The sequence below is a fragment of the Mobula hypostoma genome, chromosome 7 (genome assembly GCF_963921235.1).
Source record: "Mobula hypostoma chromosome 7, sMobHyp1.1, whole genome shotgun sequence".
NCBI lineage: Eukaryota > Metazoa > Chordata > Chondrichthyes > Myliobatiformes > Myliobatidae > Mobula > Mobula hypostoma.
The window spans coordinates 163,970,667-163,997,752 of NC_086103.1; the positions used below are offsets into that span (position 1 = coordinate 163,970,667).

The 27,086-nt window shown below is 42.2% G+C and overlaps 1 protein-coding gene across 4 annotated transcripts in view; it reads left to right on the plus strand.

The window, feature by feature from the left end:
- Positions 1-27,086, plus strand: part of LOC134349729 (von Willebrand factor A domain-containing protein 3B-like) — a 180,619-nt gene that overhangs the window by 47,846 nt on the left and 105,687 nt on the right. For all 4 annotated transcript variants that reach the window (XM_063054493.1, XM_063054494.1, XM_063054495.1 and 1 more), the window contains 5 exons: positions 6,300-6,459; positions 7,126-7,295; positions 11,059-11,183; positions 17,413-17,529; positions 24,392-24,585. In XM_063054493.1, the coding sequence (XP_062910563.1) occupies positions 6,300-6,459; positions 7,126-7,295; positions 11,059-11,183; positions 17,413-17,529; positions 24,392-24,585 (766 nt within the window). The remainder of the gene's footprint in view (positions 1-6,299; positions 6,460-7,125; positions 7,296-11,058; positions 11,184-17,412; positions 17,530-24,391; positions 24,586-27,086) is intronic.

Sequence of the window (27,086 nt, forward strand, 5' to 3'; positions counted from 1 at the left end):
CTCTATCATTACCTAGTTTTTTGAAACTTTCATAAGCTTTTCTTTTCCTCTTGACAAGATTTTCTACAGCCTTTGTACATCATGGTTCCTGTACCCTACCATTCTTTCCCTGTCTCATTGGAATGTACCTATGCAGAACGTCACGCAAATATCCACTGAACATTTGCCACATTTCTGCTGTACATTTCCCTGAGAACATCTGCTCCCAATTTATGCTTCCAAGTTCCTGCCTGATAGCCTCATATTTCCCCTTACTCCAATTAAACGTTCCCCTAATTTGTCTGCTCCTATCCCTCTCCAATGCTATGGTAAAGGAGATAGAATTGTGATCACTATCTCTAAAATGCTCTCCCACTGAAAGACTTGACACCTGACCATGTTCATCTCCCAATACCAGATCATGTACAGCCTCTCCTCTTGTAGGCTTATCTACATATTGTGTCAGGAAACCTTCCTGAACACACCTAACAAACTCCACCCCATCTAAACCCCGGGAGATGCAAATCAATATTTGGGAAATTAAAATCTCCCATCATGACAACCCTGTTATTTTTCAGAACCTGTCCAGAATCTGTCTCCCTATCTGCTCCTTGATGTTCCTGTTACTATTGAGATGTCTATAAAAAACACCCAGTAGAGTTATTGACCCCTTCCTGTTTCTAACTTCCACCCACAGAGACTCAGTAGACAATCCCTCCATAACTTCCTCCTTTTCTGCAGCTGTGACACTATCACTGATCAGCAGTGCCATGTCCCCACCTCTTTTGCCTCCCTCCCTGTCCTTTCTGAAACATCTAAAGCCAGGCACTCTAAGTAGCCATTCCTGCCCCTGAGCCATCCAGGTTTCTGTAATGGCCACAACATCATAGCTCCAAGTACTGATCCATGCTCTAAGCTCATCCTCTTTGTTCATGACACTGCTTGCATTTAAATTGACACATCTCAAACCATCAGTCTGAGCGCATCCCTTCTCTACCACCTGCCCATCCTCCCTCTCGCATTGTCTCTATTCGTGAGCCAACCGCCCCTTCCTCTTTCTCTTCAGTTTGGTTCCCACCCCCTATCAATTCTAGTTTAAACTCTCCCCAACAGCCTTAGCAAACCTCCCCGCCAGGATATTGGTCCCCCTGGGATTCAGGTGCAACCTGTCCTTTTTGTACAGGTCATGCCTGCCCCAAAAGTGGTCCCAATGATGCAGAAATCTGAATCCCTGTCCCCTGCTCCAATCCCTCAGCCAAGCATTTATCCTCCACCTCACTCTATTCCTATACTCACTGTTGCGTGGCACAGGCAGTAATCCCGAGATTACTATCCTTGTGGTCCTGCTTCTCAGCTTCTTTCCTAACTCCCTGTATTCTGTTTTCAGGACCTCCTCCATTTTCCTACCTACATCGTTGGTACCAATATGTACCACGACCTCTGGCTGTTCGCTTTCCCACTTCAGGATATCGTGAACACGATCAGAAACATCCCGGACCCTGGCACCTGGGAGGCAAACTATCAAATATGTTTCTTTCCTGCGTCCACAGAATCGTCTGTCTGACCTCCTAACTATGGAGTCACCTATCACTACTGTTTTCCTCTTCCTTTCCCTACCCTTCTGAGCCATAGGGCCAGACTCTGTGCCAGAGGCACGGCCACTGTTGCTTCCCCCGGGTAGGCCGCCTCCCCCAACAGTACTAATACAGGAGTACTTATTGTTAAGGGGGACAGCTACTGGGTACTCTCTAGTATCCGACTCCTGCCCTTCCCTCTCCTGTCACCCACTTACCTATTTCCCGAGGCCCTGGTGTGACTACTTGCCTCTAGCTCCGATCTATCACCTCCTCACTTTCCCTGACCAGACAAAGGTCATTGAGAGGTCTCATGTGCAGCACTTTGTCAACAGCCTTCTGATGTGAGTGCTTCAGTCTTTAGCACTCACTTGTTGGGCCCTGCCAACACTCAGGAAATGCTTATAAAAATCTCCTCCTCCCATTAGCTGTTTCATTGTCTACAACCATTCACAACTAGATGTGTTAGGTCTGCGAAACCTCAATCTGGTCCAGTGGATGGGAGGTTGCTGAGCTCTGTGTATTGCATGCTGATTTTGGTATTTAGCTTGCAAGCAGTCCTCGATTGTATGTTCAGGGGAACGGCACCTGATCACGATTACATCTATACACACAGCAAAGGAACTATGGTTGCAAGTTTTCTGTTTGAGGCAGTTGCAGAGCTAGCCACTCACCAGCAGCTGAGTGTTTTCTCTGAAAATATCCGACTGGGCAGATGAAGCCTCATTTCTTTATATCCCTTAAGGCATGGGAGCAGAATTAGGCCATTTGGCCCATCGAGCCTGCTCCACCATTCAATCATGGCTGATTTATTATCCCTCTCAACCCCATTCCCTTGCCTTCTCCCCGTAACATCAGACACTCTGACTAATCAAGAACCTATCGACTTGCGCTTTAAATATACTCAATGACTTGGCCTCCACAGCCATATGTGGCAATGAATTCCACAGATTCATCTCATTTTCTGGAAACTACAAGAAAGTGGCTTGCCATGAAAGGGTTGACCTGGAGTATACAGAATCAGAGAACAGGCTTTCCGACCTACCTAGTCCGCGCCAAACCATCACCCCGCCTAGTCCCACCAACCTACACCCATGCCATAGCTCTCCAAACCCCTCTCACTCATGTACCTATCCAAATTCCTTTTGTCTTCAGATTGACCCCGCATTCACCACTTGCGCTGGCAGCTCATTCCTCACTCTCATCACCCTCTGAGTGAAGAAATTCCTCATCATGTAGCCTTTCAACATTTCATCTTTCATCCTTACCCCATAACCTCGAGTTGTAGTCTCACCCAACCTCAGTGGAGAAAGCCTGCTTGCACTTACTCTATCTATACCCCTCATAATTTTGTACGTATCTGTCAAATCTCCCCTCAATCTTCTACATTCTAGGGAATAAGGTCCTAACCTAGTCAACCTTGCTCTATAATTCAAGTCCTCAAGTCTCGGCAACATCTTTGTAAATTTTCTCTCCACTCTTTCAATCTTATTTATGTCTTTCCTGTGGATAGGTGACAAAAACTGCACACAATATTCCAAATTACGCCTAACCAGTGTCTTACACAATTTCATCATAGCATCCTAACTCCTCTACTCAGTACATTGATTTATGAAGGCCAATGAGCCAAAAGCTTTCTCTATGACCTTATCTACCCGTTCACATCCTGGAAGGAGCTTGTACCCAGAAGCTGCTGATTGAAGTGTGAGTTAACTAGGTGACGTTTGTGGTCTGTTGTGTTGATTTCAAGTGCTTTCTTTGTTCTGTAACAAGTTTCTTCCAGTTTTAATTGAGTTGAGAGCCATAGATGCTTTACTGGCAAATGACCTGACCTGAAACATAGGGCAGAGTCATTCTTGCATCCCCATGGGCATTCCGGAGGGAACACTTGGTCATTTTCTCCTGACATAATGGATTCTGCACCTTTTACATTGAAACAACTTTATGCCAAGAGTGGTTATGTAAACAGCATAGTCCATTCTATTAAATGGGATCATTGGTCTTAAATGGAAAGGCAAGTGCTGGAAATTAGTTTATTTGTTCATCGTTCGCTTATAATATTGAATTGATTTCTGGTAAGTTAAGAAACTTTAAATTAATATATTAATATAATTTTTATCTTTAGCAATGACTTACCTCCTTACTGAGGTTATTTTAAACTGATGATAGAGACTTATCAGGGAAAAATGGGGATGAGGCCTCAGACTCTGCCACCTGAGATCTAGCTGATGGTTCTACTTCTCAAGTAAGCACAGTCTGTTGACTTGGTCCCTCCATCCATTTACAGCTGTTCAGTAGTGATGAATTTCACTAGTTTTCACCTCTTCCTAGGTGATTTATTCTGATCATGTAAGGAACTGCCTTGATATTCAGTGCTAAGTGTATGTCTGTACTTTGAAATTTATCTCCTAAATTTAGTCCATTAACCATTACCTAATGCATTTAGCAGTACTCACCCAGAGTGGAATTTCTTGGCAAGGGTGTTCCCTTGATTTAATATTCAGCATCTAAGAATAATTTCAAAGGAAGCAGAATATATTACTGGGAATGGAAGAAGATGTGAAGAAGTGGCTCATCAATAACACTGAGAGCAAATAAAACAACAGCCTTTGGAATGATTTATCTAGGTCCTGTCATTCTGTGCTTGAAACTGTTGCTTAAAGGAAATTAGTGCTACCAATGCTAAAAATAAAGTGTTGTCACTGTAACACAATGCCAATTGCCGGTGTGTGATGGCTTATTTTTAACAGGACATCTCCATGACGATGCTGATGTGAGGCCTAGAGCATTTGAATTCCTGGCTACAATGACTAAGGCCTGGGATGACCCTAATGCCAGGATAACAGCTGAGAGGCAATGGGATTTTGCAAAGGGGAACCAAAGCAATAGTAGCCAGCTTCATTATGGTGAACGTTGAAAAAGATGTTGAACAACAAACCCAAAATGTTGCAGGAACGCAACAGGCCAGACAGTATCCAGACATCCCACCTCTCCCGGAAGTTCCAGGAGTCTCCCGCATATTGATAGTGGCTCCCTGACGCCCGGAAATTATATACAATATCCCGGAAATTGATTTTTTGGAGAGGGAGAGGGAGAGTGAGCATATTGATTGGTCTCTCTTCGTGCAAAGAGTGGTCCCCAACCACCGGGCCGTGAGGAAATGATATGATTTGGCAATATGAAACGATATGAGTCAGCTGCACCTTTCCTCATTCCCTGTCATGCCCACTGTTGGAACGTGAACGCACGCGAGGTCATGACCCACGCGTCATCCATGTCAGCGTAGGAAGAAAATCATCTCCTCGAGCTTGCAAATGATGGCGGCTGAAAAGTATGTTTGACATAACATAACATAACATTCTGGATCAAAGTCAAGGCTAAATATCCTGAGATAGCCACGGAAGCACTGAAAATGTTGCTTCCATTTCCAACATATTTCTGCGAAGTGGAGTTTTCTGCAATGAATGCAACAAAAACTAAATTGCGGAATAGACTGGACACAAGGAACCCCCTTCGAGTATCGCTGTCTCCCATCACCCCTCGATGGCACCGTCTTGTTGCAGGAAAACAAGCCCAGGGCTCCCACTGATTCAGCAATATTGGTGTGTTGCAATGATTTTATATGTTCATACGAGGAAAATATGCACTGTGTGTTTAGTATCCAAACATTACTTAAAATGTTATGATGCTATTGACTTATAATTGACTTATCACTACATTCATGCGAGGAAAATATGCGCTGTGTGTTTAATATTAAATTCGTTAGATAAACCCTTTTAGAAATGAAATTGAGTGTATTAGCCACTTATAACTGATTTATAGTTGACTTATCACCTATATTCTGGTCGTGATTAACACCCCTGGCCCCGGTCGGCCGGTCCGCAAGAATATTGTCAATGTTAAACCAGTCAGCGGTGCAAAAAAGGTTGGGGACCCCTGCTAAGTAGACCTATCAGTTTTCTCTGTGGGCGGCTTTACAGTCGACCTCAAAAATAATGACAGTGTTGCTCGCTGCACTGTTTGCAACAGTGACTTTTCTATTGCTCATGGTGGGTTAAAATGTAAAAGACGTGCTGAGGTGAGTTTAACAGGTGTCATTCATTCATTGGCATAGCATAGCTAAACTAGCTGGCTGGCTGCCAAGGAGCTATGCTATTGATGTCCTACTTGATGAGGCAAACTCCCTGTAGACTTGCTTAAAGTTGTAATAGAATAAATATGATAATATAATATACGTACATATTTTAATGTCACATTTTCTGCACATACCCAACTTGGTTTACAGATTAGACAAAATCACTAAACAAAGTATTACATACACCCTTGGAGGTTGACCGGGGTTGGGGTGGGGGGGAAGTATGGGGTTGTGGGAGCTGGGGTGCTACCTCCCTGAATTGAGTTTTTGCAGGGTGGGATGTCTGCAGTATCTATGGAGGGGGATATAGAGTTTATGGTTCGGGCTGAAACCCTTCATCTATTCCTTTCCATGGATACTGCCTGTCCTGCTGAGTTCTTCCAGCATTTTGTGTGTGTTTCCAGCATCTGTAGAATTCTTGATGTAAAAGTTAAAATTGCAGATGCGTTTTCAGAATTCTGACATTGAGTCATTAGAAGTACAAAGGAAAAATTCTGTAGCCGTAGGTAAGGCCACCAGAATATGTTTTGATTGTTTTAGGGGATTAAGTATGATGTTAATTTGATGCTCAAAGAGTTAATCTTTGCTTGCTTGTTTTGAATGCCCTACAGGGCTGCTGAAGAAATGGATATGTGGCAGGACAAAGCTGTTCCTGTTAGCTTTCAGGCAGTAGTCTCAGCAATCGACTGGATAGGGAATCTTCGCCATATGCCAGTTACCAGCAAGACAAGTTCCGTGGAGGCTGTGTTGCAAGCAACAAGTGATAAAACTGTGAGACATTGTGCATTTCATAGACATGAACAGATGCCAATTTCTATAACACCTTAAAGTGTTTGTAGCTATTAAAATGCAAAACAGCTGCTTTATTCAATTATTGTTAGAGTAGACTTAACCACATCTGCTATATGTATAAGAATTACTTCTTCAACTGTTTTAGATTTTAACTATTTATTTCTGCCCCAGAGCCGCCAGTATAAAGTTAATAAAACATAGTTGTAAAAGAACAGTAGTTAACTTTGTAATCATGATAGGAAAAACACAAACAATTTACCTTATCCATATTATTATCATGTATAGAGCAGAGCAGATTTTATGAATTAGTAGCTTTAGCATGTGGTAAATTGCAAACCCATAAAGGAACTTAGGCATAGAATAGAGAACTCCCCTTTAATAGTTGTTCATTAATTTCTGATATGTATTCCTGTGAAACGCTGCAGTACCGTAACTGGGGTAATGAGACACACAAATTTTTGATCAGGTAAAGTCAGACATGAGGAATATTAAAGGAAAATACAGACAAGAACTATCTTGTTACTAGCTGAGCCAGTTGAGTTGAGAACATAAGCTTCCCAGTGGAAAAGATGGGAAGCACTCTCCCTGTGTTTGTTCATTTAAAAAAAGAAATATGTAGAATGCTTGTAATGTTCTTTTGTGCAGATTGAAGCTGTTTACTTTTTTGCTGCTGGTGATGGTCCTCAGGGGATGAGAGAACTTTTGCGTCAGAAGTTGGCAAACAGCCCCTGTCCAGTCCACACCATCTCATTCAATGCCAAAGAGGAAGCAACAGTGCGGTTTCTGAAAGAACTGGCTCATTGCGCTTCAGGAAGGTAGGAAAACAAACAGCAAGACTAGCTCATAATGATACTGCCTCCATTTATTGATCATTGGGACTCTGGTTTACAGATTTGCAGGTTTTGTTTTACTTCTGAAATGCCGAAGTTTGCAGATTCGGCAACAAAATAGGTGGAGTGGACAGGGAAGATTACAACAGGGTATAAACTCAGTGGTCACTTTACTAGGTACACTTGTACACCTGCTCATTAATGCAAATATCTAATCAGCCGATCATGTGGCACCAACTCAATGCATAAAAGATTGCAGATATGGTCAAGCAGTTCAGTTGTTGTTTAGACCAAACATTAAAATGGAGGAAGAAATGTGATTGAAGTAAAGTTGTCTGTGGAATGCTAGTTAGTGCCAGACGGGGTGGTTTGAGTATCACAGAAACTCCTGATCTTCTGGGCTTTTCATGCACAACACTCTTTAGAGTTTACAGAGAATGCTGCGAAAACCAATAAACACACATCCAGTGAGCAACAGTTCTGCGGGCAAAAAACACCTTATTAATGAAAGAATTCTGAAGAGAATGGTCAGATTGGTTCAAACCTACAGGAAGGTGACAGAAATTCAAATAACCATTTGTTACAAAAGTGGAGTGCAGAAGAGCACTTTTGAATGCACAGCATGTCGAACCTTGAAATGGATGGGCAACAGCAGCAGAAGACAATGAACTTACACTCAGTGGCCACTTTATTAGCTACAGGAGGTACCTAATAAAGTGGCCTCTGAGTGTAGACCAATGGGAAAGTGGGCAAAGGAATGGCAGAAAGACTGCCAACCACCATTAAAAGGAAGAAGAAGAAGAAGAGGAGGAAGAAGAAGAAGAAGAAGAGGAAGAAAAAGAAGAAATGATACTATGGCATAGAAATTGTTTGATGCCTGAGATGGCCTATTGTCAGTTGTTGCATGGTGGGTTAATAGTTGCATTGCTTGGAGACTGAGGCATTGGCTGAGAGATTGGTCTTGGCACGTAGAGAAGAGATTTTTCCTCATGATAAGTGATGAGCAAAGGAGATGGGTATCAAGTATGTTATAGAGATAGAGGGCCAGATGTGGAGAGGGTCAAGGATTGGGGTAACAATGATCAGAAGTTAAGGCAAGTTGGGATAAGGATCAGCTGCTAAGAGTCATTGGGAATAGGGATATTTAGACAGACGGAACACATGAAATGATCCACACAGTGTCCCCAATTTTCAATTTTCAAAAATTTTTCACAGAAAATGAATGGTGCAGCATGATAATCCTGATCCAGTTTCTGGGCATAATTATTGGGTGGAATAACTTAAGTTTTACAATTCAGTTTTTGTTACTTAAATGCTTAATCAGAGCTCCTAATGGTGTGCTACTGACCTGTAGACAGGAGGAGAAGATGGCGGTGCGCCTGCGTGTGCGTAGTCCTCTGGTGAAAAATGATATCGTATCTGTTAAATAGGGGCTGTGGACAATTCTGATTTGATGAAGAATGGACGCGAAAGCACAGAGGAACATCTGGAGAAATTTCTGAAACGCCTGTTCGCTGCTGTCGTTACTGTGTGGTCGGGAATCTTTCGGAGGGTAGGCCTCAAAATCCCCAGCTTTGCCTGCTTTTGGTGACCGAGAAGGAGGTAGAATCATTCAGACAGAGATGGCGCTCAATACTCGGTGTCGGAGAGCTGATCAGAGCTCGAAGTTTTCGGATGACTCAGAGTCGGATTGTGGTCAGCATGGCAGGGAGAGTTTTTCTTCCTTCTCCCATTTGCATGAGATGTGGGACATTTGAGAAACTTTGAACTTTACTGTGCTCATGGACTTCTTCATCAAGTTATGGTATTGTTACACTGTTTGTAACTATATGCTATAATTATGTGGTTTTGTCAGTTTTTTCAGTCTTTGTTTGTCCTGTGTTTTGTGATATCACACCGGAGGAAATAATGTATTATTTCTTAATGCATGCATTACTAAATGACAATAAAAGAGGACTACGTGTCTTCATAATCATCATAAATGTTAACTCTGCTTCTCTTTCCAAAGATGCTGCCTGACATATTGAGTATTTCTACCTTTTCCTGATTTTATTTCTGGCAACTGGCCTATGTGGCCTAATTCTGCTCCTATATCTTATGGTCTTATAGGACATTGGGGCTGAGAGGGAATTGGATCAGCCATAATGAAATGGCGGAGCAGACTTGATGGGCCAAATGGCCTAATTTTGCTTGTGTATCTTATAGTCTTAACTGCTGTATTTAACTATTGTCCAGCTCTCTAAGTAATATCTGCTTGATAACAATGGACCAACATCCCTTCCTTAACAAACCAACCTAATTATGCCATGTCCAGGAATTTCTAGAGAAATAGGCTGCCAAAACTTTCCAAAAACTGCCATACCCTTTAAATGCAAGAGATTCTGCAGATGCTAGAAATCCAGAGCAACACATACGAAATGCTGGAGGAGCTCATCAGGTCAGGCAGCATCTGTGGAAATGAATAAACAGTCAATGTTTTAGGCCGAGACCCTTTGTCACATCTTGATGAAGGGTCTCTGCCCAAAAAGTCGACTCTTTATTCCCCTCCATAAGTGCTGCCTGACCTACTGAGTTCCTCCAGCATTTTGTGTGTGTGTGTGTGTTGCCATATCCTTTATTTCTCACATGGAGACCACTTGCAAAGGATTTGTACATCTCATGTTAAATTTATGTTCTTCTTGTGATATTCTAATGCTGCTGCAAGTAAACTTTTCATTGCACATGTGCATGTATGTACTTGCACATATGACTTAACTTTGGCTTTGGCTCTATTTGCATGGTGAGAAACTATGTAATATTGTGTTACGTCATGTCTATGTTATGTTGGCACCGGAATGTATGTTTTGATGTATGTACATGTGATGAATAAATCTGAATCTGGGCTGTGGTCTTTTCTATGATCATCATTTGCAACATGTAGGTAAAGGAGAGGGCAAATAGTATTCTCTTTCACTCTGTCCTTCCTTAATCATAATTGTCAGCAAGCCCAAGTGCCAAGAATTAATTAAAAGGGCTTGCTGAAAGATTAGATACTCAGCAACATGTATTGTCAACTTGAAAAATAATTACCAATGAACTCATGCCGCAAAATAAAAAAAACTGGTATGTTTTTGATTTAATTACATTTTGCAATATAGTGTGAGTAACTATTTTCATTTAAGCTAAATGATAATGCTATGACACAATCTACTTAAAGGCTTTAGATTTCAAATTAATTTTCTTGATGTGCAAGCTGCTTATTTTATCTATGACCTGGATCTTAAGAGTTATTAATTAATGCAGAGATCTGTTTCACAAACATCTTAAAATGTAAAATAATGCAATGCTATATTGAGGAATACTTTTATTCAGCAGCCAGAAAAAAACATATTTTGTAATTAGTTAAAAATCACAAAAGACCAGTGCATAGAATTACCAATTTAGAAATTAAGATAAATTTTATTGGTTGAGATTTTGAATTGATTGCATTCTTTGTTTGAAGGTAGTCAAGTCTCCTTAATGAAAAAGTCCCTTGTAGTTTCACAGGCTAGATTCTGATCAAGGTAAATTAGTTGTTGCTGGGTGCTGCTAGATCTGGTACCAGCTTGGAATTACTTAGCGGGTTAAATCACGCATGGTGAAAATGTATTACTGATTTTTAGCCAAGTTATTAAAGTATGGAAGCACTGGAGAGAAGAAGAGCCTGAAATACCCAGCATCATGCTATCACTGTAAGCTCTTTAGCGTGCACTTGCTTGTGTCCTGGCAGGTTCCATGCATTTGGTCTAATTAATGGATACGAAGAGGAGGAAGTATCATTTACCAACGGCTTGAATGACTCTGACACTCAGGTTCCAAAGATTCACAGGAAACTTATTGGCGGCGTGCCACCAGGTTAGTGGTTCTCACAGGGATTGGACATCGGCTGGAGATGTATTTCACCTGATCATACTTCTATTCTTATATGTTCTGAAAAGGTTGATGTTTGTATGAGGAGAGCAGAGTTAATTCATAGTCAATTAACATTATTGTTCTTACACAGGAAAAAGGAAAAAAGTACCTTGTACACCACAGTAATAGTCAAATCATAGTATTTGGAAACCATAGGACATAGAAATGGAATGAGGCTGTTTGGCTCATTGAGTCTGCTCCACCATTTCATCATGGCTGATTTATTTTCCCTCCAAACCCCATTCTCTTGCCTTTTCCTTGTAACTTTTTACATCGTTACTAATCAAGAACCTACCCACCTCAGCTTTAAATATACCCAATCACATGGCCTCTACAGCTATCTGTAGCAATGAACTCCACAGATACACCATCCTCTGGGGGCCAAGTCCTTTGGTCCAGCTACAGCTACAAAATAGGTTAAAGGCAGTATCAGACCAAAGGGAAAGGATAATGATTGCACAGCAAACCCGAACATAGGAAAGTTTCAGAATTTAGCAAAAACAAACAAGGTATTGTCAAAGAAGGGAAAATGAAGAATGTATGTGTAAACTAATGAGAAACAAGAAAACAGTCCATAAAAGATTTATAGATAGTGTGTAAAGTAACGGATTGGAAGAAATCAGCATGGTTTCCTCAAGGGAGAATCTTGCCTGACAAACCCGTTGGAATCCTTTGAAGAAATAACAAGCAGAATAGACATTGGAAATCGGTTGATATTGTGTACTTGGATTTTCAGAAGGACTTTGACAAGGTGCCACACATGAGGCTGCTTAACAAACTACGAGCCCATGGTATTACAGCAAAGATTCTAGCATGGATAGAGCTGTGGCGGATTGGCAGGAGGCAGCAGTAGAAATAAAGGGAGCCTTACCTCGTTGGTTGCAGATGACTGGCGGTGTTCTACAGGGGTCTGTGTTGGGACCAATTCTTTTTAAGTTACTTGCCAATGGTTTGGATGATGACCTTGTTCCAAAGTTTTGCGGATGATATGAAGATAGGTGGATGGAAAGGTAGTTTTGAGAAAGTAGAGAGGCTAAATAAGGACTTAGACAGATTAGGAGAATGGGTAAAGAAGTGGCAGATGGAATACAGTGTTGGGAAGTGTATGGTCATGCACTTTGGTAGAAGAAATGAAAGGGTTGTCTATTTTCTAAATGGAGAGAAAACAAAAAAAAAACTGAGGTGCAAAGGGAATTGGGAGTCCTTGCGCAGGATTCCCTAAAGGTTAATTTGCAGTTTGAGTCTGTGATGAGGAAGACAAATGCGATGTTAGCATTCATTTCAAGAGGACTAGAATATAAAAACAAGGATGTAATGTTGAGACTTTATAACGCCTCACTTCAGAATCAGAATGAGAATCAGGTTTATTTTCACCGGCATGTGTTGTGAAATTTGTTAGCTCAGCAGCAGCAATTCAATACAATACATAATATAGAAGAAAATAATAATAACCAATTAAATAAATAAAATAAGTAAATCAATTACAGTATATGTCAATTGAATAGATAAAAAATCATACAAAAACAGAAATAATATATATTAAAAAAGTGAGGTAGTGTTCATGGGTTCAATGTCCATTTAGAAATCGGATGGCTGAGGGGAAGAGGCTGTTTCTGAATCGCTCAGTGCGTGTCTTCAGGCTTCTGTACCTCCTACCTGATGGTAACAGTGAGAAAAGGGCATGCCCTGGGTGCTGGGGGTCCTCAATAATGGATGCTGCCTTTCCGGATCACCGCTCCTTGAAGATGTCCTGGGTACTTTGTAGGCTAGTACCCAAGATGGAGCTGACTAGATTTACAACCTTCTGCAACTTCTTTCGGTCCTGTGCAGTAGCCCCTCCATACCAGACAGTGATGCAGTCTGTCAGAATGCTGTCCACGGTATTTCTATAGAAGGTTTTGAGTGATTTTGTTGACATACCAAATCTCTTCAAACTCCTAATGAAGTATAGTCACTGTCTTGCCTTCTTTAAAGCTGCATTAATATGTTGGGACCAGGTTAGATCCTCAGAGATCTTGACACCCAGGAACTTGAGACTGCCCACTCTCTCCTCTTCTGATCCTTCTATGAGGATTGGTTTGTGCTCCTTCGTCTTACCCTTCCTGAAGTCCACAATCAGCTACTTTGTCTTACTGACATTGAGTGTCGCTAGGTTGTTGCTGCGACACCATTCCACTAGTGGATATATCTCGCTCCTGTACGCCCTTTCATCTCCATCTGAGATTCTACCAACAATGGTTGTATCATCAGCAAATTTATAGATGGTATTTGAGCTATGCCTAGCCACACAGTCATGGATATAGAGAGAGTAAAGCAGTGGGCTAAGCACACACCCCTGAGGTGCACCAGTGTTGATCGTCAGTGAGGAGGAAATATTATCACCAATCCACATAGATTGTGGTCATCCGGTTAGAAAGTCTTTGTGAGCAGTTTTAGCCCCCTTATAATAGAAAGGATGTGCTGAAACTGTAAAGGATTCAAAGGAAATTTATGAAAATGATTTCAGGATTGAATGGCTCACCTTATAAAGGGTGTTTGATGGCTTTGGCCTGTATTCACCAAGATTCAGAAGGATGAGAGGTGACCTAATTGAAACCTATGGAATGGTGAAAGGCTTTGATAGAGTGGATGTGGAGAGAATGTTTCCTAGGGTGGGAGAATCTAAGACTCAAGGACACAGCCTCAGAATAGAGGGGCATCCTTTTAGAACAGAGATGAGGAGGAATTTCCTTAGCAGAGATTGGTGAATTTGTGGAAATCGTTGCCACAGGCAGCTGTGGAAGCCAAGTCATTGTGTATATTTAAGGCAGAGGTTGATTGATAGATTCTTGATGGGTCAGGGCATGAAGGGATACAGGGAGAAGGCAGGAGATTGGGCTGAGTGGTAGATTGGATCAGCCATGATGAAATGGCGGAGCAGACCTTGGGCCAAATAGCCTAATTTTGCTCCTGTATTGTATGGTCTAAATTAACATGATTCAGTATAAAATGAGATAGGCAAAATTATTTTGCAGAATTTAGAAATAGCTGTAAATTTTTTTAAAAATTGTATATCTTTGCCTGTTCTCACAGAAGAAGATGAAAAATGCTTCAGAAAAAGTGAAGAGTTACTGGCCTAGGATGAATGAGGGGTTAAAAAGCAGAATTCGGAAAAGAAATAGTATTTGAGAAGTTAATGGGATAAATGATGATAAATCCCCAAGATCTCATAAGATGTCTTCCAAGAAGCGACACAATTGTAGTCATATGACAGTCAGAATCTTTTTTCCTGGGTAGAAATACCAAATACTGAGGACATGTGTATAAACGAAGGAGGTTCAGGCTTTGGGTGTAGAAGAGGTTTACCAGGATACTGCCTGATTGAGAGGGCATGTGCTGTCACGAGAGGCATGCCCTCTCAATCAGGCAGTATCCTGGTAAACCTCTTCTACGCCCAAAGCCTGAACCTCCTTCCTATAGTGGAGCGACTGGAACTGTACTCAGTGCTCCAGATGTGGCCTAACCAGAGTTTTATATACATAACTTCCTGATGTTTCAACTCAATATCTCGGCTAATACAAGCAAGCATTCCATCAACCTTCTTAACCATCTTATCAAACTTTCAAGGAGCTATGAACTTGGATCCCAAGATCTCTCTGCTCAGGAACACTGCTAAGGACCTTAACAATGTTCTGTCTCCTTGCATTTGCCCTACCAAGGTGCAACGCTACATATTTATCTGGGTTAAACTCCATCTGCCATTTCTCTGCCCATGTCTGCAACTGGTAGTGCTGGAAGAGAGTGGGAGCGTGGAGTCCGAGGGACTACAGCAGAAACCTGAAAAACTCGGAGAAATGCCTCTAACTCAGCCACTGCAAAATGTTCCATTGGTGAGATAGATGTACCTGTGTCCCCAGAACTGTCTCTCACTGGTTGTTTCCTTTGTTTCTTGTCCTGTTCTCTGTAAACTCTAGAGATTGTTGTGCATGTAAATCCCATGAGATCAGCAGTTTTTGAAATACTCAAACCATACCGTGTGGTACCAACAATTACTTACATCACATTTCTTCCCCATTGTGATGTTTGGTCTGGACAGCAACTGATCTTCTTGACCAGGTCTGCATGCTTTAATGCACCTGATTGGCTGATTAGATATTTGCATTAATCAGCAGGTGCAGGGGTGTACTAATAAAGTGGCCATTGAGTGCATGTGTACCTTGATAATAAATTTTATTTTGATTTTGACTTTGAAGATGTATCAAATTCTCACTAACTTGTGGAAATTTCTGGACTACATCTTATCACTGTGCTGGAGTGGCATCTACGAAGGCTCAGAGAACTTTGGGTCTCTGAAATAAGGGTACATGAATCCTCTTAGCAAAGAGCAGAAGAGGCTCACATTTATTTGAACCATCCGCCCACCAATCTTGTCAAGCATCACCTGCCTAACCTGTGGCAGTGTCTGCCGATCTCACAAAGGATGCACAAAATGGGAGTGGAGGCAAATCGACCTTGGCCCCCAGGGGAGCTGCTGAAGGAGAAGCAAAACCCTGGCAGGTTGCAGGTGGAAGCTTTAGAGGAGATCACGGAGCCCCACAGGGGAAAGACACGTACGCTGCTTTCATAACTTTCAGTCAGCAGTTGTCCCTGGAGTCCTATGCAGCTGTCAGTGAACAACTGGAGGTGTGTAAGGGACGTGAACAAATTGTGGCTTTCTACTTTGATGTGTATTCCAGCCTAAAAGATAAACGACAGACTGACTAAGCGTAAACGTTTGAGTTAATGATAGAGTCAGTGAACTGCATTCTCCGGGTAGATGAATTAGGCAGGTGTACCCATTGTCACCATCCCATTCATTGTCAGTAGTAAAAATTTACACTTGTTTAGTGTGGCTAACAATCGCAGAATCAGGTTTATTGTCACTGACGTGTCTCATGAAATGTGTTGTTTTGTGGCAGCAGTGTAGTGAAGGACATAGAAAATACTATAAATTACAATAACAAATAAATAATGCAGATGAGGAATAGTGAGGTACAGTTTATGGACTGTTCAGATATCTGATGGCGGAGGGGAAGAAACTAAAACAATGAGTGTGCATCTTCAGACTCCTGTACCTCCTCCCTGATGGTGGTAATGAGACGGGGGCATGTCCCGGGTGGCAAGGGTTCTTAGTGATGGATGCCGCCCTCTTGAGGCGCGACTTTTGAAGATGGCTGAGTCTACAACCCTGGGCAGCCTCTTTTGATCCTGTGCCTCCATATTGCAGCCTGGATACCTGGCGCTGGTGCAACCAGTCAGAATGCTCTCCACGGTACATCAGTCGAAATTCGCGAGAAGCTTTGGTGGAATACCAAATCTCCTTAGACCTCTAATGAAGTATAGCCACTGGCTGCATCAATATGTTGGACCCAGGTGAAGCCTATGGCTATTAGATGCCTGTACCTCAGCTGCCTGAATGATTGTTTGGTGGGAGTGAGAGGTCGAACATGTAGACTTCCTGTGTTTTTTAATTAGTCTCATCTTTTAAATGGAGCAATTTTTCAGGAAGAGAAAGCCTTCCTCCTAAGCTTTCTTTTTCTTTTGATATATAAATTCCAAGTAGCTGTATCAATGCATTGTGAAGGGAGAACAAACCATTTTGCCACAGGAAAGATCCCATCCTACACAGAAATAGAATTGAATCAGACGCTTTGTTAATTCTTTAACATTTGTTTTATTTAGATTGAGAACTATTTTTGCTTAACATTAGAAGCAAAAATAAACTAGCTGTGCCATAACTTATTTACTAAGACTTCTTCGTGCAAATGTTTCATCAATACTTGCTGAATATGCTTTGTTCATTTTAACTAAGATGTTGGAAGCTTATGAATAATGCCTGAATAGAACCATTATGACAGGACTTATTTAAACAAAAGGTGTGTTTGAATATTAGCTAATTCTTCCAGATGCATAATATGCCTTGTAACTGATTTTGTGTTGACGAGTTGAAACTTGCATTCTAGTACTAAACTGAACAAAGGCTTGAGATTAGTGCTGAGGTTGACAGCTTGTCTCATTGGCTGTGTGTTTTGTATGCTTTTGCCTGCGTCTAATTCTTCTAGCGAATTTGTCTCAAACTGTCAGATTGTGGTTAAAGATCTAATCAATAAGGACTGCGATGCAAAACAAGTGTAACCAGTCTGTGTTCTTTCAGGAGCTGGAGTCAGAGAAGATGTGTTTCTCATCTGGAGTGAGATAGAGGAAGCCAGAAACACATTGGCAGAAGTTCAAACCATTGCTGCAGGGCCCCCTCGGACCACGTTTAACGCAGGTGTTATATTTTAGTGATGAAGTAGCGATAGAATGAATCCATTAAACACTGCATAGCTCAGCATGTTCAAATTGTGTAACTTGAATAACACAGTTCACTCTAACAGACTGAATCAGAATCGAGTTTAATATCGTTGATATATGTCGTGAAATTTGTTGTTTTGTGGCAGCAGTACAGTGAAATACATAACATTTACAAATTACAATAAAAAATATGTATATGTAAATAAAAATTAGAGTAAATATGTAGTGCAAAAGGAGAGGAGAAATAGTGGAGTAGTGTCCATGGGTTGGTTCATTGTCTATTCACAAACCTGATGGTGGAAGGTAAAAAGCTATTCCTAAAACATTAAGCCTCCTGTACCCCCTCTGTGATATTAGCAATCAGAAGAAGAAACATCCTGGGTGATGGCAGTCCTTGGTGATGGGGATCTTTAATGGTGGAGGGGGGGGGACCTTTTTGATTCATTGGTTTTTAAATTCTCCTCTAACTCCTAATAAAATATAGCCACTGACGTGCCTCTTATAAAATTGCATCAATATATTGGGCCCAGGATAGATCTTCAGAGACATTGACACACAGGAACCTGAAATTGCTGATCCCTCGATGAGGACTGGCATGTGTTCCCTCGACTTCCCCTTCCTGAAGTCCGCAATCAATTCCTTGGTCTTACTGATGTTGAGTGCAAGGTTGTTGTTGTGACACCACTCAACCAGCTGATCTATCTCACTCCTGTATGCCCCCTCATCTCCATCTTAGATTCTGGCAACAATGACTGGCGGTTTGAACTGGGGCATCTGCAAGAGGGCAAGAGTTGGCAGATTTTTTTTTAACCCAGTTTCAAGATAAGGAGAAACTCACAAATAACATAACTGTGGATAAGTAAGCCCAAGCTTTTTCTGCTTCCACTGGGGATTGAATAGAGTGTGGTTGTGGTAGAAACCAGGGACTGAGCTGTCTCTTCACTCTCTCTTCAGCAAGGTTAGTGGGCGGTATGGTGAAATACAAAAAAAAACTCACAACCACTAGCTTGGAACTGCATGACTAGACGTCAGATTGTTTCTCATTTTGACTATATTTTCATCTACCTATAAAAGACTGTGTGTAGCCTTCTATATAACTGCTTGACATCAAAATATCTTTTACAGGAAATACAAAAATAGCTAACATTTAAGTGATTAAGAATGCACAGAATTTAAAAATTGGAAAAAAAAATTATTTTTTTACATAATAGAAACATAGAAACATAGAAAACCTACAGCACAATACAGGCCCTTCGGCCCACGAAGCTGTGCCGAACATGTCCTTCCCTAAAACTACCTAGGCTTTACCCACAGCCCTCAATTTTTCTAAGCTTCATGTAGCCATCCAGGAGTCTCTTAAAAGACCCTATTGTTTCTGCCTCCACCACCGCCTCTGGCAGCCCATTCCATGCACTCACCACTCTCTGTGTAAAAAACTTACCCCTGACATCTCTGTACCTACTTCCAAACGCCTTAAGAGTATGCCCTCTTGAGCTAGCCATTTCAGCCCTGGGAAAAAGCCTCTGACTATCCACACGATCAAGGCCTCTCACTATCTTGTACACCTCTATCAGGTCACCTCTTATCTTCCGTCGCTCCAAGGAGAAAAGGCCGAGTTCACTCAACCTATTCCTATAAGGCATGCTCCCCAATCCAGGCAACATCCTTGTAAGTCTCCTCTGCACCTTTTCTATGGCTTCCACATCCTTCCTGTAGTGAGGCAACCAGAACTGAGCACAGTACTCCAAGTCGGGTCTGACCAGGGTCCTATATAGCTGCAACATTACCTCTCAGCTCTTAAACCCCAATCCCATGATTGATGAAGGCCAGTGCACCCACCGTATGCCTTCTTAACCACAGAGTCAACCTGCGTGGCAGCTTTGAGTGTCCTATGGACTTGGACCCCAAGATCCCTCTGATCATCCACACTGCCAAGAGTCTTGCCATTAATGCTATATTCTGCCATCATATTTGACCTACCAAAATGAACCACCTCACACTTATCTGGGTTGAACTCCATCTGCCACTTTTCAGCCCAGTTTTGCATCCTATGTCCCGCTGTAACCTCTGACAGCCCTCCACACTGTCCACAACACCCCCAACCTTTGTGTCACCAGCAAATGTACTAACCCATCCCTCCACTTCCTCATCCAGGTCATTTATAAAAATCACAATGAGTAGGGGTCCCAGAACAGATCACTGAGGCACACCACTGGTCACCAGCCTCCATGCAGAATATGACCCGTCTACAACCACTCTTTACCTTCTGTGGGCAAGCCAGTTCTGGATCCACAAAGCAAGGTCCCCTTGGATCCCATGCCTCCTTACTTTCTCAATAAGCCTTGCATGGAGTACCTTATCAAATGCCTTGCTGAAATCCATATACACTACATCTATGGCTCTACCTTCATCAATGTGTTTAGTCATGTCCTCAAAAAATTCAATCAGGCTCATAACGCACGACCTGCCTTTGACAAAGCTATGCTGACTATTCCTAATCATCTTATGCTTCTCCAAATATTCATAAATGCTGCCTCTCAGGATCTTCTCCATCAACTTACCAACCACTGAAGTAAGACTCACTGGTCTATAATTTCCTGGGCTATCTCTACTCCCTTTCGTGAAAAAGGGAACAATATCTGCAACCCTCCAATGCTCCAGAACCTCTCCCGTCCTCATTGATGATGCAAAGATCATCGCCAGAGGCTCAGCAATCTTCTCCCTTCCTTCCCACAGTTGCCTGGGATACATCCTGTCCAGTCCCAGTGACTTATCCAACTTGACGCTTTCCAGAAGGTCCAGCACATCTTCCTCCTTGATATCTACATGCCCAAGCTTTTCAGTCTGCTGCAAGTCATCCCTACAATCGCCAAGATCCTATTTTTGCTGCAATCATTCCCATTTTATCTATTTAATTGGAGAAAAAAAATTATAAGCTATGAAATAAGTGTTCCATAGAAGTGGGGAAATGCCTTACAGAGAAGTTAACCGTAACACATCCATAATCATGAAATCATATCTCAATATGCCATAGATAAAGGCCATTTGGGCTCATGCAGGCCTTTGAAAGAGTGGCAAATTTTGATGCTTGCATTTGCCTCGAACATGGAAATATTTTGATCTGTGCTTGCCAAAAGCCCACTATGAAATGTCTCTCACAGAAAACTGCACAAATTTTTGCTTTTCTTAAGACCATAAGATATAGAAGCAGAAGTAGGCCTTTCAGCCCACTGAGTCTGCTCCGCCCTTCAGTCTTGGGCTGATCCAATTCTTCTAGTCATCCCCACTCCCCTGCCTTCTCCCCATACCCTTTGATGCCCTGGCTAATCAAGAACCTATCTATCTCTGTCTTAAATACACCCAACGACTTGATCTCCACAAGTCGCTTGAGCTTAAGCTGCTCGTGGCAACAAATTCCACAGATTTACCATCCTCTGACTAAAGTAATTTCTCCGCATCAATGTTCTAAATGGACGTCGTTCAATCCTGAAGTCATGCCCTCTTGTCCTAGACTCCCTTACCATGGGAAATAACTTTGCCATATCTAATCTATTCAGGCCTTTTAACATTCGGAATGTTTCTATGAGATCCCCCCTCATTCGCCTAAACTCCAGGGAATACAGCCCAAGAGCTACCAGATGTTCCTCATATGGTAACCCTTTCATTCCTGGAATGATTCTTGTGAATTTTCTCGGAACCCTCTCCAATATCAGTATATCCTTTCTAAAATAAGGAGCCCAGAACTGCACACAATACTCCGTGGTCTCACGAGTGCCTTATAAGCCTCAACTACACATCCCTGCTCTTATATTCTATACCTCTAGAAATGAATGCCAACATTGCATTTGCTTTCTTCACAACTGACTCAACCTGGAGGTTAACCTTCAGGGTAACCTGCACAAGGACTCTCAAGTCCCTTTGCATCTCTACATTTTGAATTCTCCCCCCATCTAAATAATAGTCTGCCATTTATTTCTTCCACCAAAGTGCATGACCGTACACTTTCCAACATTGTATTTCATTTGCCACTTCTTTGCCCATTCCCCTAAACTATCTAAATCTCTCTGCAGGCTGTCTGTTTTCTCAACACTACCCGCTCCTCCACCTATCTTTGTATCATCGGCAAAGTTAGCCACAAATCCATTAATCCCATAGTCTAAGTCATTGACATCCATCGTAAGAAGCAGTGGTCCCAACACCGACCCGTGTGGAACTCTAATGGTAACCGGCAGCCAGCCAGAATAGGATCGCTTTATTCCCACTCTCTGTATTCTGCTGATCAGCCAATGCTCCGCCCATACTAGTAACTTCCCTGTAATTCCATGGGCTCTTATGTTGCTAAGTAGCCTCATGTGCGGCACCTTGTCAAAGGCCTTCTGAAAATCCAAGTACACCATGTCTATTGCATCTCCTTTGTCTATCCTGCTTGTAATTTCCTCAAAAAATTGCAGTAGGTTTTTCAGGAAGGATTTTCCTTTCAGGAAATCATGCTGGCTTTGGCCTATCATGTCATGTGCCTCCAGGTACTCCATAATCTCATCCCTAACAATCAATTCCAACAACTTCCCAACCACTGATGTCAGGCTAACGGGTCTATAGTTTCCTTTCTGCTGCCTCCCACTCTTCTAAAATAGTGGAGTAATATTTGCAATTTTCCAGTCATCCGGTTTAATTGTTCATGGGATTCTGACTCCACTGGCACTGGTACATCTATAAATGTTCACTAATTTGGCAGTATCTCAGAAAAAAAACATGGGAAACAGGAGTTGCTCCACAATTAAATACCATCATGAGTTGAGCTCCAATTTCCTGTCTGTACCCCATAGCCTATGACGCATCCAAAGACCAACAATCTGTTTATCTCAGTGTTGACTATATTGGCAAATTCTTTTTCCTGATGGACATTAGTGAATCAAATGAGCTTTTTAAAGACATTCCAGTGGGTTTTTTGGTCATCATTGCTTATGTTTATTATTTTTAATTCCAAATTTATTTTAGTCATTCAATTCAAATTCTCTGATGGGAATCCACATCAACATTCTGGGCCCCTGGTTACTAGTTCAGTAACCTGATCTTCAGATGCAGTCATGCATTTGGTTTATAGACTCATCTCTTTACTGAATCCCGAGATTTCGTTGACTTGCAAGCATATTACATCTGTGAGCGTGGCTTTTGTTTACCTGGCAACATTAATATCAACAAACCACTCTATATTCATTGACAGGTCTGCTGTGTAGATTGTTAGTTTAAATAGAAAGAAAGCTCTTTGCATTTTTGGATTCAAAAGTATGAGGAGGGAGGGCAGAAGAGTTTAGGCATAAAATCAGAGACATACATTTTAGACAATAGACAGTAGACAATAGGTGCAGGAGTAGGCCATTCGGCCCTTCGAGCCAGCACTGCCATTCACTGTGATCATGGCTGATCATCCACTATCAGTATCCAGTTCCTGCCTTATCCCCATAACCTTTGATTCCGCTATCTTTAAGAGCTCTATCCATCTCTTTCTTCAAAGTATCCAGAGACTTGGCCTCCACAACCTTCTGAGGCAGAGCATTCCATATATCCACCACTCTCTGGGTGAAAAAGTTTTTCCTCAACTCTGTTCTAAATGGCCTACCCCTTATTCTTAAACTGTGGCCTCTGGTTCTGGACTCACCCATCAACGGGAACATGCTTCCTGCCTCCAGCGTGTCCAATCCCTTAATAATTGTATATGTTTCAGTAAGATCCCCTCTCAGCCTTCTAAGTTCCAGAGTATACAAGCCCAGTCGCTCCAATCTTTTGACATATGACAGTCCCGCCATCCCAGGAATTAACCTTGTGAACCTACGCTGCACTCCTTCAATAGCAAGAATGTCCTTCCTCAAATTTGGAGACCAAAACTGCACACAGTACTCCAGGTGTGGTCTCACCAGGGCCCCGTACAGCTGTAGAAGGACCTCTTTGCTCTTATACTCAATTCCCCTTGTTATGAAGGCCAGCATTTTGTAGGAAAGGCTTCACTATACACTCACTGGTCACTTTATTAGCTACCTCCTGTTCATGGTCTTCTGCTGCTGAAGCCCATCCACTTCAAGGTTCGATGTGTTGTGTGTTCAGAGATGCTCTTCTGCACACCACTGTGGTAACTTGTAACCTTTGGTTATTTGTCATCTTCCTGTCAGCTTGAACCAGTCTGGCCACTCTTCTCCGACCTCTCCCATTAACAAGGTGTTCTCGCCCACAGAACTGCTGCTCACTGGATGTGTTTTGGTTTTTGCACCATTCCCTGTGAACTCTAGAGACCGTTGTGTGTAAAAATCGCAGGAGATCAGCAGTTTCTGAGAAACCCCATCTGGCACCAACCATCATTCCACAATCCAAATCATTTTGATCCCATTTCTTCCCCATTCTGATGTTCGGTCTGAACTAACCCCGCTTGACGATATCCACATGCTTTTTATGCATTGAGTTGCTGCCACATGATTGGCTAATTAGATATTTGCATTAATGTGCTGGTGTACAGGTGTACCTAATAAAGTGGCCACTGAGTGCAGAATAAGGGTGGCTAGTAAAAATGCTCTCTCATTGGAATATCTAATTTGTGTAACAAATTATTAATATCTATAAGTTATAATATCATCAGGAGTTGATGCAACTATGACTATATATATATATATACACGCACACACACACACACACAATGTATATATTCTGTATGTATGTGTGTGTGTGTGTGTGTATATGTAAATCAATGTATATATAATGTAAGTCATATATGACTCTATATATATACACACCAGTTTTTATTAATCAATGATCGTTCTTTTCCTTTCTGATTTGCTTTCATAAAACAGTGCCTGTGTACCAGCCAATACCACCATCAAAAATAGAAGATTATATCACTTCAGAGAAATGGCTTGAGAAATATGGGTTGAAGGCTCGTAAACTGATGTTCCATGATGCACTTGTCGACTGTGCCTTTCGGCACTCTGATGGCGTGGTGGACATTAAGGGAAAGCCAGTGAACGAGTGCATTCAGACTGATGCAGTAAGTGAGGTTTGAAACAAGGAATAGATGTTAACTCAGTTTCTTTCCTCACAGATGCTGCCTTCCCTGCTGAGTATCTCCAGAGGACTTGCCGTGTCTTTTTTTTTTTCACTTTTCTGGTTTTTGCATTTTTTTTTGCTTGTCTTTCATTAATGCATAGATATGGAGGATTGTGGAAGAAGCTTTGTCCAGTTGTTGGACTGTATTTTCTACACGGTGTGTACAATGCGGCAGTGGTGAAGGTATGAGCATTTAACGTGGTGGATAGGGTGCTGATCAAGTGAGCGGCTGTCATGGAAGATACTCATGCAAGTCACAAAATACTACAGCATGGAAACAGCCCCTCATTCTATCTAGTTCATCCTCCTTGAAGGTTGTTGGATGTGGGCATTTCTGGGGAAGTTGCATACCTCATAGATGGTGGAAAGGCTTTGGGGATATTGAAAGATAGGTCGCTCACTACAGGATACCTAATGTTGAACCTGTTCATGTAAATACTTCTGGAGTGGTCACTCAGGATTGGAGGCTACTTGGATTTTGAAGGGGGAAAAGAGGCCAATGTGGAAACTGATGACTGTTCCAAAGATGGGCAGGAGGTTCTTGACAGGTTGACAGGGTGGGTAGTTGGTGTGTTCGTCCAGTAGCTTACATTCAAGTATTCTGTGCTCTCAGTGCATGGATTTAAGACTCTTAACACCATCCTTGTCAGCTTCAGCTGGTCATGGGTCAGAGGTTCTCAAGCGTTGGTGGGGTGGGGTACCGTATTTCTTCAAGGAGGCTTGTTCTTTTGTCCAGCTGATGATCTCTTCACATAATAGAGCTCCAAATAGGGGGTCTGTTTTGGAACTGTTTATGAACAATGAAGCCCGGCCAACACGGTTGACTGAGGAGAACTAAGATCTTAATGCTGGAAGAGGACGTTGATGCTGGTTCATTTATTCTGCCAGAGAATCTGAAGGATTCGCTGAGGTTAATCTACTGTAGGTAGTCCAAGTCTCAGATGCTTATTGAAAGGCATGCAATATAGTTGCCCAATTGACTTTGAGTGGTGAATTTTATCATTAATGTCTGTCTTCACCTCATGGTGGCTCTCACAGTCTGACCTTTTCCAGAGTGAGCTTTTATTGGAAAATACAGTACTCGTGGCTGGTAAAGTTAGGTTCACCATAGTAGTAGTCACCATAATGGTAACGTTGTAAGCCTCTGGAACAGTTTGAGTAAAGACATGGCTGGTTCTGCAGAATGAGTACTCAGTACTCTGGCTGGCACATTCAGATTCAAATTCAGAATTATTTACTTACCACATGTACATCAAAGCCTACATTGAAACGTGCCAGCAGCATTAACAACCAACACGACCTAAGGATGTGCTATGGGCAAGTGTCGCCACACATTCCAACACCAACATGGCATGTGCACAATACTCAGCAGAACAACACAGAACACAACGAGCAGAACAAGCCCCTATCCAACCTCCCACCCACCCACACACTCCGACAGTTCTCCAGTCCCAGGGCAGGTCTCCAAGACTACAGTCTCCAGTCTCCAGGCTCCCATCATCGACCGTCCAGACCTTTGATCAACCTTTGGCCTTTGGTCTTTGATATCAATTCACAGGCTAGCCGATGGCAGGACCCAGAACTCCAGACCTTGAACTCCAGGCTCACTGACTCGCCGGTCCTCGTGCCTTCTACTCGCATAGACATCTGACCCCGGGACCCATCGACCGGGGACAGCCCAACATCCACGTATGTCCTTCGTCACACGTGCACGTCTCTGGCCTTGGAGCACAGAGCAGAGGCCTAGACTCTGGATGTTCTTTGTCACCTGTCCACGTAACTGGCCTCTGAGTGAGGAGTGGAGGCCTAGAGCCCATGCGTCCTTTATCACCCATCACCTTTAAACACAGCACACAGCGGAGGCCTAGACACTGGCCCTTAAAGCCCTAACTCCCCTCTCTGACCCCTAAACCCCATCTCTATGAATTAAAAAAATATAAGTCTGAGCCACAACCTCAATGAAGACTGCAGCTTGGCATCATCTTGACCCAGACAGTGTCATGACTTTTAGCATCTGGTGTATCTGGTGTCCTCAGTAGTTTCTGGCTTCTGTGATGGTTGAACCTTTGGATGGACCATCCCTTGACATTTCTTGCAGAACATAAGAAAGGGATGACCATGTTAATGGGACAATTATATAGATCACTCAATAGTCTACAGGATTTAGATGAACAAATTTGTAGAGAGATCACAGACTGTTGCTAGAAACTTAAGGTTGTGATAGTAGGTAATTTTAACTTTTCACATATTGACAGTGACTCCCTTACAGTAAAAGGGCTGATTGGGATAGAGTTTGTCAATTGTGTTCAGGAAAGTTTCCTTAATCAATACATAGAGGCCCCAAGAAGAGAAAGTGTGATACTATATCTTCTATTAGGGAATGAGACAGGGCAGGTGACAGAAGTTTGTGTAGGGGAACACTTTGCATCCAGTAATCATAAT